This window comes from Elgaria multicarinata, chromosome 8, assembly GCF_023053635.1.
Source record: "Elgaria multicarinata webbii isolate HBS135686 ecotype San Diego chromosome 8, rElgMul1.1.pri, whole genome shotgun sequence".
Lineage (NCBI taxonomy): Eukaryota > Metazoa > Chordata > Lepidosauria > Squamata > Anguidae > Elgaria > Elgaria multicarinata.
Window position 1 is genome coordinate 65,343,189 of NC_086178.1, and position 17,898 is coordinate 65,361,086.

At 39.8% G+C, this 17,898-nt stretch overlaps 2 protein-coding genes across 4 annotated transcripts in view; one reads left to right on the forward strand and one right to left on the reverse strand.

Annotated features, from left to right (window-relative positions):
* Nucleotides 1-1,852, forward strand: part of HABP2 (hyaluronan binding protein 2) — a 46,269-nt gene extending 44,417 nt beyond the window's left edge. For both annotated transcript variants that reach the window (XM_063132684.1, XM_063132685.1), the window contains exons 13-14: nucleotides 335-537; nucleotides 1,698-1,852. In XM_063132684.1, the coding sequence (XP_062988754.1) occupies nucleotides 335-511 (177 nt within the window). In that variant the 3' untranslated portion in view covers nucleotides 512-537; nucleotides 1,698-1,852. The remainder of the gene's footprint in view (nucleotides 1-334; nucleotides 538-1,697) is intronic.
* The window catches only part of NRAP (nebulin related anchoring protein), a 66,932-nt gene continuing 50,345 nt past the window's right edge, over nucleotides 1,312-17,898 (reverse strand). The window contains exons 34-42 of one of the 2 annotated variants that reach the window (XM_063132682.1): nucleotides 15,618-15,725; nucleotides 13,593-13,904; nucleotides 12,074-12,178; nucleotides 11,117-11,215; nucleotides 9,584-9,688; nucleotides 6,830-6,937; nucleotides 5,246-5,557; nucleotides 3,340-3,495; nucleotides 1,312-1,757 (exon numbers count right to left, since the gene is read on the reverse strand). In XM_063132682.1, coding sequence (XP_062988752.1) covers nucleotides 1,656-1,757; nucleotides 3,340-3,495; nucleotides 5,246-5,557; nucleotides 6,830-6,937; nucleotides 9,584-9,688; nucleotides 11,117-11,215; nucleotides 12,074-12,178; nucleotides 13,593-13,904; nucleotides 15,618-15,725 — 1,407 coding nt within the window. In that variant the 3' untranslated portion in view covers nucleotides 1,312-1,655. The remainder of the gene's footprint in view (nucleotides 1,758-3,339; nucleotides 3,496-5,245; nucleotides 5,558-6,829; nucleotides 6,938-9,583; nucleotides 9,689-11,116; nucleotides 11,216-12,073; nucleotides 12,179-13,592; nucleotides 13,905-15,617; nucleotides 15,726-17,898) is intronic. The other variant, XM_063132683.1, reaches the window with a different exon arrangement.

Genomic DNA, 17,898 nt, shown 5'->3' on the forward strand with positions numbered 1-17,898 from the left:
TCCTCTAATAAAGTTAAACTCAATTTTATTAGTTACACTATAGGTGTGTTCCAATTAGAATGCAGAATAAAAGTGCTGTTTCACCAAATTATAGCATAATTATTTCTATTCACATCTATGATCTGGCAATGTTTTTTGGATTCCATTTTAAAGATTCTCATTTCAGGACTATCCATAACTTTATTAAATCTGTTATGTTATTGCTGTATCCTACAATAAAAGTATTGATACACTATAAATTGATTTTTATTTTATTTATTTCATCTTCTGACATCTGTTGCTGGTTAATATGTTTGATAGTGAAATTAAATGCTTTATTTTTATTTCTTACTAGGGAGATTCAGGAGGTCCTCTAACTTGCGTAAAAAATGGCTCTTATTATGTCTATGGAATTGTGAGCTGGGGAGATCAATGTGGATTAAGAAATAAACCAGGAGTTTATACCCGTGTGACAAGATTTCTCAACTGGATTAATACCAAAATTCAACGGGAGTCCAGGTTCCACAGTTAAGAAAGACCTTCTAAAAACTAAGGAAGGTAAAGCTAAGACTCATTGATACATCTTCACAACAATCCCTGATAAGGAAGTTATTTATATGAAATCTTATATGCACTTACCTTGGAGTAAGTCCCATTGAACTCAATAGGACTTACTTCTGAGTAAACATGTATAGGATTGCACTGTACCTATTTACCTGTAAATAAGCTCATTGAACACATAGGAATTTATTCAAAAACTGTTGTTAAGCACTATTAATTTCAAGTTCGACTGGATATATCAAAATGTGCCATCCTTTATTCAAATTGATGTAAAGTGTAATACATTTTCTTGGAATCTAGTACATTTGCTAGGCTTGGCTTGCACCAGTTTATAGAATGACATGTATAAGCAATTTTTATGTTATATTTGCATCCTCCCATGGTTTTGGGTTTCAGATATAACCCTCTTTTTATTCTCATGAATGAGTAAGATTGGTTTGGCTGAGAGACAGTTACTTGCCCTATGTATCTGTTCAATGGCTATGATGGATCTGAACTTGGGGCTCCCTAGTCCAAATCTACCACTATAGCTACAAAAACTATATGCAACTTTTATATCTCATGCATGCATGTTCACTCATATATTCATTGGCCCATTCTAACTCACTTACAACTACACAATCTCATATCCTCTTTCATTCCACACAGTCAACCACTGAAGGGTGATAAACTTAAATTCCTAACTACAAAGGAATTCAGGAAATGAAGGAAAGCTGATTCTCATCAATTGTTCCCATAAACTAAGCAACTATCATTAAAATACTGCAGAGGTATTTATCGAAAGTGATTCTGCTGATTTATTTTCAGTACAAATACTTTTGTTTTCAGCAAATCATGGTTCATTCATTTTAGTACAAAGCTGAGCCTGCCAGTCATCTAGTACTAATCTCATTTGCCATCATAAATAAATACCATGTTCCATGATACATAAACTTAAAATCACTTACAGCATCCATGCAAAAATATAAAGATCAATATGAAATTACTTGTGCAGGGTTAATCCCCCTCTTTAATAAACAAAATGGCTTTTTTGATATTATCCTCTATGCTACCTGACTTGCAGAGCAAGCTGAAAAACATATGCATTTTCTTCTGACAGATGTCCATGTTTCAGTTCATTTCTTGATTAGCTGCATTTTTCTCCGCTTGACTTGCAGAATTTCTGCAGCATCGGGGTTGATTCTTACTTGTTGGTATCCTTCTCCGGCTGTTTGTTCCTGCCAACCAAAATAGATTCTGAATATCATCCATTGAAGAAGACTATTATGTAATTCCCATTGATAAAAACTATAATTAAAAATGCCTCATCTGATGTTTTAAAATCAAAATATCAATTATCAAAAGACTATGCTAAGCCATCTTTCTGTAGCTGGATACTTTTACAGCTTGGGCATTGTCCTAAATATATGGGAAGGCCAATTCACTTCTTGGTTATTTTAGCTTTCTCCCAACGTGATAGTTATCTTTGTTAGTATCAAAGCAGTCTTGGAACTGCTTTAGGGTCTTATGCATCTTTAGACAAAAAGAAGCCATACAACTCCTACCATGCCCTAACCAGCTGGGAGTTGTAGGGCATTTTTTGGACAAAATATGCATAGAATTGCACCCTTAACTGCTGACAGAGAGCAATTCTAAACCCCTGCTGAAACGTGGCTGAGGGTGGCTTGGATGGGTGGAAATGCTGCTCTGCCAGAAGGGCAAGACATCTCTTCTGGTGTCTCCTGGGATGACCACAGAAAGCTCCATGGGCCTAGGAAGTACCACTGGAAGCAGACCTTTCAGAGCATTCCAGCGAATTTCAGGGTTGGCCGTAGATGCACCAAGTCCATGCCCCCCATGCTTTCCTGACATGCCCCTGCATCTGGCCCCTTAAATATGCCACCCTGAAGCTGGTGCAGTTGATTTCCCTTCAGTTGGTTTCAATGGGAGGGGGAAGGTTTTTTTTAAAAAAAAATCTGCCTGTTAAAAAGCCAGGGTGGAGGGAGAGGCTCTGCTGGCTCACACAATGAACCAGCAGGACTTGGGAAGTGGTAGATTGTCTACAGGGAACTCCCCTTCCCCATGTAGGAATGCTCTGCCCACCTCCTTTAGGAGAGAGGCCTTGCTGCAGGTGCTGGACCAGAAGGCACAATAAGCATCATGCCTTATTCAGCTCTAAACATAGAGCTCACAATCAGTTCTTCAGCGGCTGTGTGAGCTTAGCGTTGCTTCAGTGGGTTATTTGTTTTAAAAGAACTGTATGAATATCCATGTATTTATTCATTTGTTTGTCTCCTTGTAAACTGTTTTTATTTAGTACAAAAAACTTTGGGGGTATGGGGAAAGATTTCTCAATGACATCACAGCAAACCAAACAGTTAGCACTGTGCAAAGCCAGCTTCTGTAAATTGCAGACTCTTTTCTTTCTTTTCCAGAGCTTGACCCTAGAGATGGGAATGTGTGTTTGGACTGATCATGCAGGATGAGTGTGGACTTCTGGAGCAGTCCCACTGCTCTAAAATGTTACATGTGTTGACAGTAGTTAGGGTAGTTTTTTTTAACCTAATACACGTGTGTGTGTGTGTGTGTGTGTGTGTGTGTGTGTGTGTGTGTGTGTGTGTAAAATAACAACAACAGCAGCAGCAGCAGCAGCAGCAGCAAAAATGCTTGGTCTTTGAGCCTTTGCCTTTTTAATGCTTCCTATACACTGCTGATATGACTTAGTGCCAAGAGAAGAGTGAAAAAGAAGTTTTCCACTTTGTATTTGAGGTTCTGCATCATAGGTACATAGGAAAAAACATGGTCTGTCTATTCACTTACAGTTTCCGGCTCATACGGATTCAAAGTCCCTTGAGGTTCTAGTAGTCCCTGAGCATATGCCAGCTCAGCAGCTCTTCTGGCCATTTCCACTTTGTAAGAACCTGGAGGGGTCCAGCCAACGCCTTTGATCCAGTTCAAATCGGATTTGTACTTGACCTGCAAAATTGATAAACTATCAATTGCAGGGCTCTCTCCAAGACCATACACATGACACCTTTCAAATCAGATGGAAAGTAAACCACAAACACAACACTTTCCATTTCCCTCACTGGCAAGAAATGACTTACTTTCTCAAAAACTATTCTGTAATAACAAAGTTACAAAGCAAGAGGGGAACTGCTGCATGTAGGCAAGGCAGAGTATTTACAGGTTACAGTATGTCAACATTTCTAAAAGTATTTCTGTTGTTTTCTTTTTATAAACTTAATATTTATTATTCCTCCATTTAGAAAATGTTGGAAACAGGGACAGGGACCGCTGAAGCCTCAGAAACCATAAGAGTTCTACTAGACATCTAAGTAAAAATAAAATATCTATGTTCAGTTTATCTTCAGTCTTTTCTCTGGAGCCCCAAGTTCCAATTAAAGCTAAGATCAAATGGCTCCTCAAGTTTACGGCACTATTTGGGTGCTGAACTGGAAGGGAAGAGGGGCACTTGGCATTTCTCCAGGTTTTTCAAGGGGTGCCAAAATTTGCAGGGTTGGCTTCTCACCTTTTGCAGTAACTCTTCTCTTTAGTGCCTATGGACATCCATTTTCTTTTCCCCAGACTGCCCAGATGCAGCATGATTTCAGATTACTGTGTGTAGGGAGGGTGGGCAGAGATAGGGAGCATACAACTCCACTATTAAAACAGCTCCACTGGCTTCCAGTTCATTTCCAGGCACAATTCAAAGTGCTGGTTATGACCTAGAAAAGCCCTATACAGCTCGGGTCCAGGTTATCTGAAAAATTGTATTCTCCCTTACAAGCCTGCCTGTGCTTTAAGATCTTCAGGGGAAGCCCTTCTCTCAGTCCCACCACCATCACAGGCACGCCTGGTAGGAACGCGGGAGAGGGCCTTCTCGGGTGCTGCTCCACTGCTCTGGAACTCTCTTCCCAGGGAGGCTAGACTGACTCCCTCCATGATGTGCTTTAGGAGGCAGGTAAAGACTTTTTTGTTCCAGCAGGCCTTTGGCAAATAATTGGGACCTCTGTCTGTGCCAATGACTTTTAAAACTGTCATTTTAAATGTTTTAATATTGGAATATATTTAATATATTTTAACTTTGTATATTTCTATTTATAGGTTTTAAATCTATATGTTTTAAATTTTGAAGTGCTGCCTTGAGGCCCAGCATTGGACAAAAGGTGGGATATAATAATAATAATAATAATAATAATAATAATAATAATAATAATAATAATAAGTGCCAGCACAAGAAGATGTATCACCAGTATCTTTCAGTCTTTCCCTAGAGAGGGGTGGACAACCTGAGGCTCAAAAGCCACATGCATCCACCAGCTAATAGTGTGCCCCCCAACCCCAGCTGCACCACTGTCAGTACTACGGAAGCATCCCGGTAGCATACAGACAATGCAATTTTACTTTAAAACAATGTAGTCCTGTTCCTCCCCTTCTGCTTCACTTCCAAACTTTGGCATCAAATTTGGCAGTGCAGCCATAGCAGCAGGGTGTGGCCCACGATGGGTTCTGGGGGATGGGAATCAGCTCCCAGAGCCCCCCCCCACTTTTAGGCCCCCGTTCCAACCACACTCCCAATGTCCCTTGCTTTTTCACATACTTGCCTACCTTATGAATGTTCTGAGGATAGTGTTTGAGTTTTAATATTTTTGAAACAGAGTACGCATAGCCTTGCCTCTAACTTCCAGAAGGGGGTTCTAGCCTGTAGATCAAACATACTTACATCGCTCTGGAGTTTGTAGGCTTGTTTGGCATGTTTCAGATTAAGCTGTTCTGGGTCACACGTATACTGATGCAGGTGTTGCCTGTAGTTGACATCACTTATCAACTGTTGACTTTTCTTTGCATGGATAAATCCTGGCTGATCAATTCGGCTCTTGAACTGTGCTTTGTTTCTGACAAAATCCCTCTTATATTGATTGTCACTCTGGAGGTGGCCCATCTTGAGGAAGTGCCTCATTTTGGGATCGTCATTCACATTGCGAAGTCCAATCTGTTGACCCCTATCCCTCAGGAAGGACTCTCTGTATTTGAACTATAGAGCGTTAAGACAGAGGAGGATTTATTCCCTTACCATGGCATACTCAAGCACCCATTCATATAATTTCATATTGCACAATATCGTTGTATACACACACACTATGACTTGTATGTGCATGTAGGACTTTGCTAAATCACGTTACTATCATCTATATTCAGAAGTCAGATCTACTCTGTTGAGCTGATTTTTAACCGGGAATAAAATTTCATTGCTTTTAAAGAATATGCACTCAGAGTTACATCACTAAGAGCATACTAAGAAAATGATTTACACAGGTAGAGCAATCCAAAGTTCAGTTGAAGGAGAGATCCTCCAAACACAGCTCCATCCAGAGCTCTGCTGGTAACAAGTGGATATGGTGGGAAGTGATGTGCTTTTCTCATTGTTTTTTCTCCTGGTGTTTGTTGTACCCCCACCCCTGCCCACCCGCCCTCGCATTGAAATCAGATTGAGACAGGCATTGGTAAAAAGGCTGTTACTGAGGCCTCAAGGGGGAATGGAGGGGCGTTGGATTTAGCGGACCTAAAGTTCTCTTGACGCACCTCCAGTATTCCCCATTTCAGGGCTTACCACTGGTTACTGCTAGCAGTAATACTACAGCCAGTAGAAGTATGAGCTTTCCAAACTGGGGCCTTCAAGGCGGACACTGCTCTAGCAGTGGAGCTCCTCTCTGACTGTGGAGGGGTACCTCCACCCTATCCCAGCCAGTTAGCAGATGTGGGGATCAGGATTGTGCTTTTAGTATATGGATGAAGCAGTAACAAAGGGTGTGAAAAGGGCTACACAATTCAGAAAATATGGAACATGCCTGAAACCCTATGAAATCAATCAGACTTAAGACACAAACATATGTTTCAAACCCATTGACTCAATGATACTTATGTGCACTTATATTCTTCTGGATTGGCCTCTGGCTTTCTAGCAGTTCCAAATTGGCCTGAAAAATGAATATCAGTCCCCAGTAAAAGCATCTTCACAGAATACAGGAAAATACAGGTCTGCCAGTATTTCCACAGCCTGTCATCTATGCTTTCCCTCTAACAGTTTAAGGTGACATTCATGAATGCAAGTTCATGGGAATCACATGCCCAGAAGCCTCAAAGAACTGCATTTCCTTGGGGCATGTTTCTCAAGCCTTTGAATACAGGTGTCTCCCTTTTAAACTGGTAGGGAAATGTCACGACATGCTATGCCATAAGGATCTATCATTCTGGGAACTTGTAAAGTGGTCCTAAGATTGAATTTTGGCAAAGTAATACTTCATACATCACTGGCAATTTCTCTGGAAGCTTTAGCTGTCTGGAAAGGGATGGCATCCAATCTGAAATCATAGCCAGCTGCCCGAGTCTGCTCCCAAGATGTTTTATATAGTTTCTGCAATAAAAAAGGAAAGGAAAGAAAGAGGGTTCTTCTTATTTTACAAGCCTTTTGTGGCAATAAAAAAAATGATTCTGTTAGGATCATCGATTTCTGCGTCAGTTGTAAAGGCTTATAAGATTTGCGACTAGCCTATAACCCTTCACTTCCTCACCTACAAAATACATTGGTGTACAGTCCCATTGGTGAAGAGTCCCAAACACCACAATTAGTATTTTGCTTTGCATTTCATGCATACATTGATTTGAGCTTTATTTAGCTTCTGTTAGACACTTTGATGTATCTGCCACATCAATATTGCATTGACATTGCCCCTATTCTGTCTTTTGAAACATCTAGCAGTAGCATCTTGGGTTTTATAGCATAGGAATTCCAGTTCTGCAGACTCCACGATCTGTTACATCAAACATTTCTAATGCTTTCTGAGCTAGCTCTGTACCCTGATGGTTTCATCAACTTATCTAAAATAATGAACTGCTTGATAACATATTGGATATGATTAAGGGTATGGACCAAATTAAAATTCTGAAGAGAATTTGCCAAGTCTCATTTCAATCCCACGGGTTTATAGTATAGTGTCTGAAACTATTATGATTTGTTGACCACCTCACCATTGTCCTGCCAGAGAGACATTTCTCAAGCTTGGCCATGAGGCCTACAAGAACAACAAAAAGTGGTCCAAGTTTTTTTGTGGCTAGGCACAAGAATGCTAATGCGTGGAGACACTTGGTGGGGACACCTTCTCTTCATGATAAAAGGCGATGATCTCAGACCCCCGATTTACTTTACTTAGGTCACTGGACAACTTTAATTTACTGTTAGTGATAAAACAATAGGCATCTTCCAATGGGAGCCTTTTCAATTTCATTCCATGTAGCATGGAGGTGCAATAAATGTGATATCCAGACTTCCTAATGGGCTTGTAACTTCTAGCAAATTATGCTAGAGCTCCCAATCAAATGGTTGCTTGGATCATTTCCATATCCATATTCCCACAATCATGTCAGTACAATCACCAGTTTTCTCATATGACATAATATGGGAGACAGTCCAATGAATCCTTAAAAATTATTTTGCCTTCTTTAAAAGGCAATCCCAGATAAATCCTTAAATTTATCTGGAGAAATCAAATTATGAGAATATAGAATTCCAAGCAAGTGTGGGTGGGGAAAGGGAATCATATGGATAAAGGATGCAATGTTAGTCCTATTTTGAGTAGACCTATTGAAATGAATATGAGTTCTGTTCATCATGATTAATTTAAATCCCATTCATTTAAGTGGGTCTACTCTAAGTAAGACTAATATTGGATATAACCCAAAGTTATTAGCCTAGAAAGATTGTGTTCCCTCCACAACTGTGGCATAAGCCCAAATCTGGAGCCCACGTGTAAGTGTTCTATCTAACAAGAGCTGGCAAGTCCAAGTCATTTCCTGCCTTTTTCTCTCTTTTAAATCTGCCAAAGCCTTTGCCTTACTGCTGAGGATCATTCTGCAACATGGGTCCTTTGATTTGAAACCCCATGCATCATTTTACTTTATCACAGTTTGCACAGTTTTTGCACTCATCCTCACACATTACATTCATTTGATTTACAGCTACCTTTGCAGCTTTACGAATACCAATGTGTATGTTTTGTGTGCACGGTAAGGTCAGTCTCTCTCAACAGCTTTCTGAGTGTGGCATCTGATCCAATTGTATATCTACCAAAACCAGTTTCTTTTTTAATGAGAGGCCCCCCAACTCCTCTATCTCCCCATGCTCTCACTGGCTGTTTCAGTTCAGATACACGCTGATCCATTTGAATGTTTTGAGAAGAAACGGTACATTTCAGACTTACAACTGTGACATTCATCTGTGCATGGCAATACAGTTCTAACTGTGTGAGCAATATATCTCACTCATTCTTTTCTTTTAACACAAGAGCAAAGGGTTCTCAGTGTACAATGCAAAATGTACTTCCTGCCTCTACTCCTTTTAGAGGCTAGAACAACCTTTCCAAAATTACCCTGTTCTATTTTGGATTCCAGTAATTGACAAAATGCATGATTTAATGTAATTTAATGCAGCATAATTTATTGAAAGGGACTTTAACTTGCTCATCAAATAATTTTTCAAATGAATATGCATGCAATTACTTCTTTACCCACCAATGAAACATGGGCCACAACATTTTTACCTTCAAAATTAGATTATGGAGGGTGGAAAGTGGTCAGAAATATTCTTATAACTTTATTAATGTGTCCTAAATCTTACTAATGCATATGGTGACCTAAATTGGCTTATTTATTAGATTTCTGTACCGAAGCTCTCTGGGTAGTTTACAAGACAAAGCTTAAAATCATAAAACACAATAATCTAGTAAAAAATATACAACCATCAGTTTAAAACATAATAAAACCGAAGTAGTAACCAAGAGAAAAGCCTTCAGCAGTGCAAAGATCTAAAGATGCACTAACACAATCAGTGACCTGAAAGGCTAAAAAGCAGAATTCTTAATCTGCCTGAGGAACCCGATAGAAAATATAAACACTCAAGATTGGTAAGTTGAATGGTACATATGGAAAGGACACCTTACAAAGAGCTGTAGCTGTGTTTATTTACAAAATCACCAACCTGCTATAAAAAAGAAATATCACTTACATCACTGATATGCAGTGCATTCAGTCGTGCCCTTATGAAGTCAGGGTGGTCAGGGGGAAGAGTATAGCTGTGCATGGAGTCCAAGTGCCCAGCCCGGTATAGCCGCTGTCAAACCAAATAATGTTTCATTTACCTTCAAAATATCTATAATGATAACATAAAGCTATTTTTCTGAATTACTACAGTATGCAATGGACGTAATTCCAAATTATGCCTATGCTTATTAAAGTTGCCCCAAGACAAAGGATTATTTTTTCTAAATAACAAATACTTCATACTGTACATTCTCCAGTAATTGAGCAAGCATAATTGCTGACCAAATTCTGAATTAAGCTGAGTATCACTAGATAAAATAGAAGGTACATCTTAGTGCTACCATCACTCAAGTCAATCAACTTTTAAGAAGTACCTTCTATTTTATCTAGTTATACTCAGCTTAATTCAGAATTTGGTCAGCAATTATGCTTGCTCAATTACTGGAGAATGTACAGTATGTGGGGTGGATGGCTTATTTTCAAGTGTCATAAAGTATCGACTCATAATGTTGGTTACACCATAGCATATTGACTTAATATTTCATTTATAGTCCCAAATACTAATTATATCTTGGATAGAACTATAAACCTTAACTTAGATAAGGTGAAGTAAATAAGGGGTGTTTTTAAGAGTGAGTAGGGATTTAACAAAGGTAATTTTTAAGGCATAAGTGAATTGTGCACAAGTCCATAAAGTTCCAGAGTCTTGGTGGGGAAAGAGCTGCACAATCCTTGAGCTTGTTAACCAAGCATTAGGAAGCTCTCCAACTTGAACAGCCTAAAGGTTATTCAAAGGCTTTTTATGAACTTGTTAGATCTCCTATCCTCCATTTTCTTGACCTTTTTAGTTTACGGTGAGGTCAAAGGTTTTACTTCTCACAAGCTTCAGCATTAAATATAAAGGGGTGGATCCAGATTTAAGCAGGTGCAACTGTGCTAATGGTAGAAAACTTTCCTGCCCCCTCCTCCCCATGGCAACCTCTCGAAGACCCTGAAAATGCTACAAAGGTCAGGAGACCCTGCTGAATGGGGTGAGCTGTAGGGGAGAGAGGGGATCCCAGAAAATTGGGTGGAGGCACCTTTCATGAATGGAGCCTTCTGTCCACAGAAGGTAAATCTTGGATCAGCCCAACCCATCTAATTAGCATTTAACACTAAGGCTTGTGGGAGAAAAGCTTATGACCTCAGCCTCTAGTTATGCATGTGAAGGATCTCCTCCATTCCCAGCACATCCTCATTTTGTGAGAGCGCTCAAAACTCTCAACATACCAAATGTTCCCACTGATCCAAAAAGACTGAGGAACCCTGATCTAATCTACCATCTGATGCCTCTGGAAGCTCACGGAGTATGACGTGACTGCATGGGTTTTCTGAAATGTTAACAGATTTGTCAACTATTAACTAAATCACCTTTTCCACTACCATTGTTCTAATTAATATTATATGGCATTGAGAATAATCTATTTATGACCTACAAAATAATCAATTCTTCACCTACTTCATTGCATTGAATGTAGCTATTCTTAGCATGGACGAAGTCCACGGCATCTGTCACCGTGGTGAACCTCAGACTATCTGGTTTTTGACGATACTTTGTCTAGATATGAAATAATGAAAAAGAAAGGCTGCATTTAAAAAAACATATTAAGAACATTTCATGTTATTGACAGTAGACATGGAAAGAAGATTTTCAGTATAATAAGTAAATACAGAATGTTATATAAAGGATTTGTGTGTGTTATATAGTTTTACAAAAAAAAGAAACCACTTAAAAAGTACGGAGAGAAAGACATTTGTTGTCTCTCTATGTCTCAGCTGATGAAATTGCTTGTCCAACAGAAATATATTCTACTGGTATCCAATGATCCCCAATAGAGTTTGTTGTGTATCTCGAGCAAATATACAAGGGAAAGGTCCCTTTGCACTGCTTGTCTTTAATGTACAACTGACCAGTGTGATTCAAATATATTATGGCAGGGAAGCACACAGAAAAAAAATATTTTTGTCTGGGCAAACAGAAGCGTTTTACTCTAAATGTCTTATCCTGTTATTTTATTGATCTCCAAACTAAGGTCCAGCCTCCCCGCCCCCCTCTGTTAATACCTTATGCTGATCAGGATGAATCGCTTCCCATTTTGCTGTCAATTTCAAGCACACACTTTTCAAAACTTTGTCTCCCCTGCTTAGCATTCCATTGCTGAGTTTGCGGCCATTATTTATTGCTATGTGTTTTTGTTGTTGCTGCTGCTGTTTAGAGTCTCCTGCTCAGGGTAGAGGATGTCACAGGTGGACTCCTATCTTGTGTATTGCTCTTTCGTAATGTACGCCCGTTGTATAAACAGGCTCCCACATCAAAAGGAAATGCTAAGCTACATCCATAAGTGTCATGTAACAAGGAGCCTTGATGGTAAACAATTCTTACAGACGTACCATCCCATGAAAGATTTATCAGTACCTCACTGATGAGTTCTCCAGCCTTCTTTACATTTTCTATCTGAGGGGATCTCAGAGCCACCCATCCAACCCCCTTCATGAAATTCAGGTCTGATTTGTAGCGAAACTGTCAAATAAAAAACAAAAACAAAAAACCTTTAAGTTTTATCAGATTCCCCACCCTCCCCACCCCATCTAGACAGGACTCCCTGATTCGTATTAACATATTAATTTTTTTCTATTTTCCATGCATACATCATCACATTGTGCCAAACATCTTTGCATTCATCCGTTCCTTTTGGAATTAAATAATGTATCATATAAAAGATACAAAAGGAGCTCCCACAACTGAATTAATATAATTGCAAGCAGAAAGTAATATAACTTGTTGGTCCTGACAACATTTCAAAGGTATTTTATGCAGAAGCCACAATTCAGGGATGCAAAGTATTTTGTCCAAAATCAATACAAGCATTCAAATTAACTCTCTCTCAAGAGGATGGCAATATTTTGGTTTGTTTCTTGTAAAATCTCCACTTCCAATAGCAAGCTAGAAGAAAGCAGGGATGCTAGATTAATTCAGCTTCTTGGGTAAGTGCAATGTGATTTAATATGATCACCAGACACTGATGAATTTAGGAGAGGCACAAGGTTGAAGGTTTTTGGAAGCAGTGTAGGCTGTTTCAAACATACACAGCCCGTTTTGTCACTGGATCATTGTATACCCCTTGATGACTGCAAATGGATAAATCACATTCTTGCAAACATTTGTCACAGGTATGTTTTGCATATTTATTTTAAAAATCTTGGTTATAGAACTAAAAGTATGATGTGTAAAATGATCCCTAGGTGGGAAGAAGAACTGACCAATATTTTATGTGTATAAAATATTGGTCGAAGCAAAAAAAAAAATGGATGTCTACCTAGCTAAACTTTCAACAGTGTGTCCTTTTAAAATACACAGTCTGGAAGTCAAACATGCAAGTGTAAAGGCCCGTTCCTCTATCAAAGTATATATAACAAAAGTCCCCCAGTTTGTGCAACTCATTGCCTTTGTCTCTTGTCAGAAAAAGAACAAAGACATTTGGTAATTTGCTGAACTTAATCCAACAGAGATTCGTCCATTTTCACATTAGCTTTCATTGTTGTGCGGGGGATAAAGCATGCCAAGCTCCTCCAAGCTGCAGTGTAGACTTGAGTTTGGCATGTTATACCATGGGTGCAGTAAAGTAAGAAAAACAGGATGCAGACACACTTGTGCTTTCATTTAGACCTGGGCTGCAATCAATGGCATTTCCTGAAGCATTTGTGCACCTAGACAAGCTTATCCTTTGAGTCCTAAACATAACAATGTCCTATCATTTGACCTCTCAGTAACATCCTGAGTTCAGTAATCAGCCAGGACCCTGAAAGTACAGGGATGCACAGAATTTGGCAGTCACATCTTTGAAGGAAATATCCTCATTTATTTTTCTGAGTAAGCACAGCAATACATTGCCCGGATCTATTGGCATTAAAGCCTATGCAGTATCCCTCCTTACCTCGCTCTGCAACAAGTGAGCTCTTTTTGCCCACTTCATCCTCAAGTCTTCAGGAAGCGCTGTATAGTCATGCAGTCTCCTCCTGTAATCCTGGTCACTCACTAGGTTCTGGGCCTTTCGGGCATGAACTAGGTTGACCATGTCCAAAGGCAGATTGTACTGAGAACTGATATTCTTGGAGCCTTTCTTGTACTCCTGTTCACTCTGTAACTTTGCAGCATACAAGCAGTGTAACAGATTGGTATCATCCAGAATACTTCTGGCACCAATATGCTTTCCCCTCTCCTGAACAAAGTTGTGCCTGTATTGAAGCTGTGTAGGAAAAGAAAAATACTAATTAGCTTGCATGTATGGATTATAGATCCTTGAAAGAATAAGAATTATTCCTAGGTAACTAAAAAAAAATGAGAAGAAAACCTCAATATTAAATTCAATGCAAGAGAAAGCTGGAATTCTATTTTCTTTTCTTTTTGGCCTTGATTATACAATGAAAGGCAGGACACTCACACATACTCACCCCAGACACCTCCTAAGTAAGGTAAGCACAAGAAACCCAAACCCAACCTACGAGAATTTTGCAAAAGTTTTCTTCACTACTGAATTACTTTTCAAAAGCAATTTCTTTTCTATGAAATTGAATGAGAATGGTAAAAAAAAAATGTGGGAGAAATTTTCAGCACTGCACTGCCATCAGTACTGACCAGCAGTGGCTCTCCAAGATTTCAGGTGGATCCTTCCTAACGAATGTCCCAAGTTCAATGGCAAGAATTGAACTTGGGACATTCTGCATGCAAAGCATATGCTCTAATACTGATCTATGACCCTTCCCCAAGACATCCACTCCTGTAAGTACAATTGAGTTCCAATACAGCTTACTCCCAGGTAAGTGTGTAGGAAGCCAGGCCATGAGCGTTTGAAGAGTTTTGTCTCTGTCATAAAGTTCTACTGGATCACAAAAGTATGTTCTTCGTATGGACACTGCAGAATCCGTGTTGTTGTTGTTTTATTTTGGTATCAAGGAAATACTATGTTCCAAGAAACACAGTACAGCATGACGCTGGCCATGCCAGGTTTAGCTGAATATGTATCACTGCAACCAAAACCCTCATTTTTTCCAGAGATGGATTTGACAATAAGAGAGAAACCACATTCAAATTCACGTGAAGCAGCCTGGATCAGCTATTGCTTCTGCTACAAGGTCAAGAAAGAGAGGCTGAGATTCTAACTGAAATCTCTCAATAAGCAAATCTGAGCAAGCTTTTTATTTTCAGTTGACTTCACAAGCACCGCCACTGGTCTCTAGCCAGACATCCCTTATGCACACATGCAATGTTGGGTGTTCCTCACTGTAGCTTCAATGCCAGATTTTTACAGCATTTTCAGAAAAGTTAAGGTGTGTGTGTGTGTGTGTGTGTGTGTGTGTGTGTGTGTGTGTGTATATATATATATATATATATATATATATATATATATATATATATATTATATCTCCCAATAGCTGAAGCTCTCTGGGCGGTTCACAACAATTACTTCAATTTGGGTGCTGAGTATCTCTGATTGTATTGGTACAAGATGGACCTCTAAAAGCAGAAAACCATCTAAATGGACACAACAATACTCTAAAGTTTATACTTTCACACATGGTTAACTTTACATTTCTCTTCATTATCCCTGGTTGTTTTAGCGGAATTTTCAAAGAAATAAGGCATGGAGAAGGTATTTGCATGGACTGCTATTATTTTTCTTGTTCTGGATAAATTGAAACTGAGCATTCAGAGATACTTTTTCCTTCTGCAATTCCCATTGCAAGATCTTCAGCATGGCTTGGCTTCTGATTAACAATGACTCTCTCTCTTTTTTTTAATTCACACAAAGAATCTCATTCATAAGTAATATATTCTGTCTCACATCCTTGTCTCACATGATTATGGGACTGCTTTAATTCAGTAAAATCTGCTTTAGACAATGTATTACATGAAGTTTACAAAAATTAGGCAAGATGGAAGGCTGCATAATTCAACTCACATCACTGGCAATTTCTCTTGAGGCCTTGGCAGTCTGGAAGGGAATTGCTTCCATTGTCAGCTTGTAGCCTTGAGCGCGTAGATTATGCCAAGATTCCCTGTACTTCGCCTAAAGTGGAAATGGCAACTTTAGATTTCTTGGTTAAATTTTAAAAATGCAAGTAAATTAACAAAAGGAACCTTCTTTTGATTATTGTATGGTGTGTTAGCAGAGTACCTAGAAATATTATTTCCTATCAGTTGTAGAAAGACTTTAGAAAATCAAATATAGTCAAAACATTGCAATAAAAACACCTGCTTCTTCAGAGGGAGTGCTACCCCATCCAGAACACTTCACTTAGCCATTTCCCAGACTCGGGAACCACCAATACACAGAGCTTCTTTCTTATCAGGATTCAGCTTATTAATTAATTAATAATTAATAACTGAATTATTAATTCAGTTTATTAGCCCTCATCCGGCCCATTACAGCCTCCAGGCACTGGTCCAGCACCTTCACCACCTCAGCTGATTCCAACAGCAAGGAGAAATAGAGCTGAGTATCATCAGCATACTGAAGGCACCCAACTCCCAAGCCCCTAATGACGTCTCCCAGTGGCTTCATATAGATGTTGAACAGCATGGGGGATAGAATAGAGCCCTGTGGCACCCCACAGTTTAACAGCCATGGGATGGAACAGCAATCCCCCAATACCACTCTCTGGAATCGGCCCTGCAAGTAAGAGTGGAAGCACTGTGACACAGTGCCTCCTACTCCCATCTAGCAGAGCCAGTCTAGTAAGATACCATCATCAATGGTATCAAAAGCCACCGAGAGATCCAGGAAGATCAACAAGGTAGCACTCCCCGTCTTTCACCCAGAGTAGGTCGTCGGTGAGAGCAACAAGGCTGTTTCCATACCGTACCCTGGCCTAAAACCAGACTGAAAGCTGCCCAGCTGCCACACACTCAAGCACCTTTCCCCAAAAGGGAATATTAGTGATAGGGCAGTAGTTCTCACATACCTCTGGGTCCAGGGAAGTCCTCTTCAGGAGAGGGTGCACTACAGCCTACAGCAGGCACCACCCCCTGGCAAAGTGAGGCATTTATCACCCCCTGGACCCACCCAATCAATCCACCTCTGCTAGACCATATTAGCCAAGATGGGCAAGGGTCAAGCTTGCATGTGGTGGGATGTTCTGATTCATATAACTGATGCAGCACAGATTCACAGCCACCATAGGGCTTTGAGCGCATATAGGCAGCCCCTAGGAGGTACAAATCAGGTTGGTTTGCTTTGAAATTGGGACTGAACAAAACCTTTGGTCATCAATAATACCTATACAATTATACTCCAACTCAGCCTCTTGGCACAGGGCAAGTGAAGAGACGATGTCCAGCTTGTCAAGGCAAAGACCCCTACTTCTACATACTAATCAAGCCAGGCTCCCACAAGAACAAAGGCAGGACCAGAACTAGGGATGGACAGAGAGAGCTAAGCATTCTTAACTGCTAGGTTGTAATCCATGCTTGGGAGTAGGGGAATGGTATTGCTTCCATTGTTGAGTCTGAGTTGGACACCTTGAAATGGACTCTGGTTTTAATAAGCTGAGAAGTCCTAAACTATCAGTGCAGCCAAGATGACAGCAAGCTCGGGCAACTGATCTTTTCCATCCATTTCTCTCCCCTGCAGCCCCTCATAGGCTCTCCAGATGGTTAAGGGAACTACAGAACATTGTGGTCTGTGTCCTTCAGGGAATCACCAAAATCAGGAACGTTGCATGATCTGGGCAAGGTTCCTATTTCCTATTTCAGGTGATTCTCCCCATCTCACTGCAACCCTGCGGGACTCGGCCCACAATGTTCAGTAGATACCCCAAACCCTCTGGAGAGGCTTTTGGGGGGACATAGGCGGACTGCCAGGAAGAAGACGGGAAGGAAAGATCCATTACGTGACTTGGCTTCCACTCCCACAGTGTTGGATATCATTCCATCATAATTAAGATCATTACTAAAATAAGTCATCCAAACAATGCAGTTTCTAACAATTCATGGCACTAGGAGAAGTAGCACTTCTTAAGAAGTCACAGCTCATTTACCAAGCCTAGCAAAATGATCCGCAGAACTCAGCAGCAGCAATAATAATAATACCAATAAATTAAAATGTCAGTATAATAGGTGCAATAAGGATGTTAAAATGTACAACTAAAATAAAAAGACTCCCAGAGCAATTAAGAATTTTAAAACAAAAATGCATCAGCAGCCATAGATAGATAGATTATAAAATGCATGCAAGCTTGTTG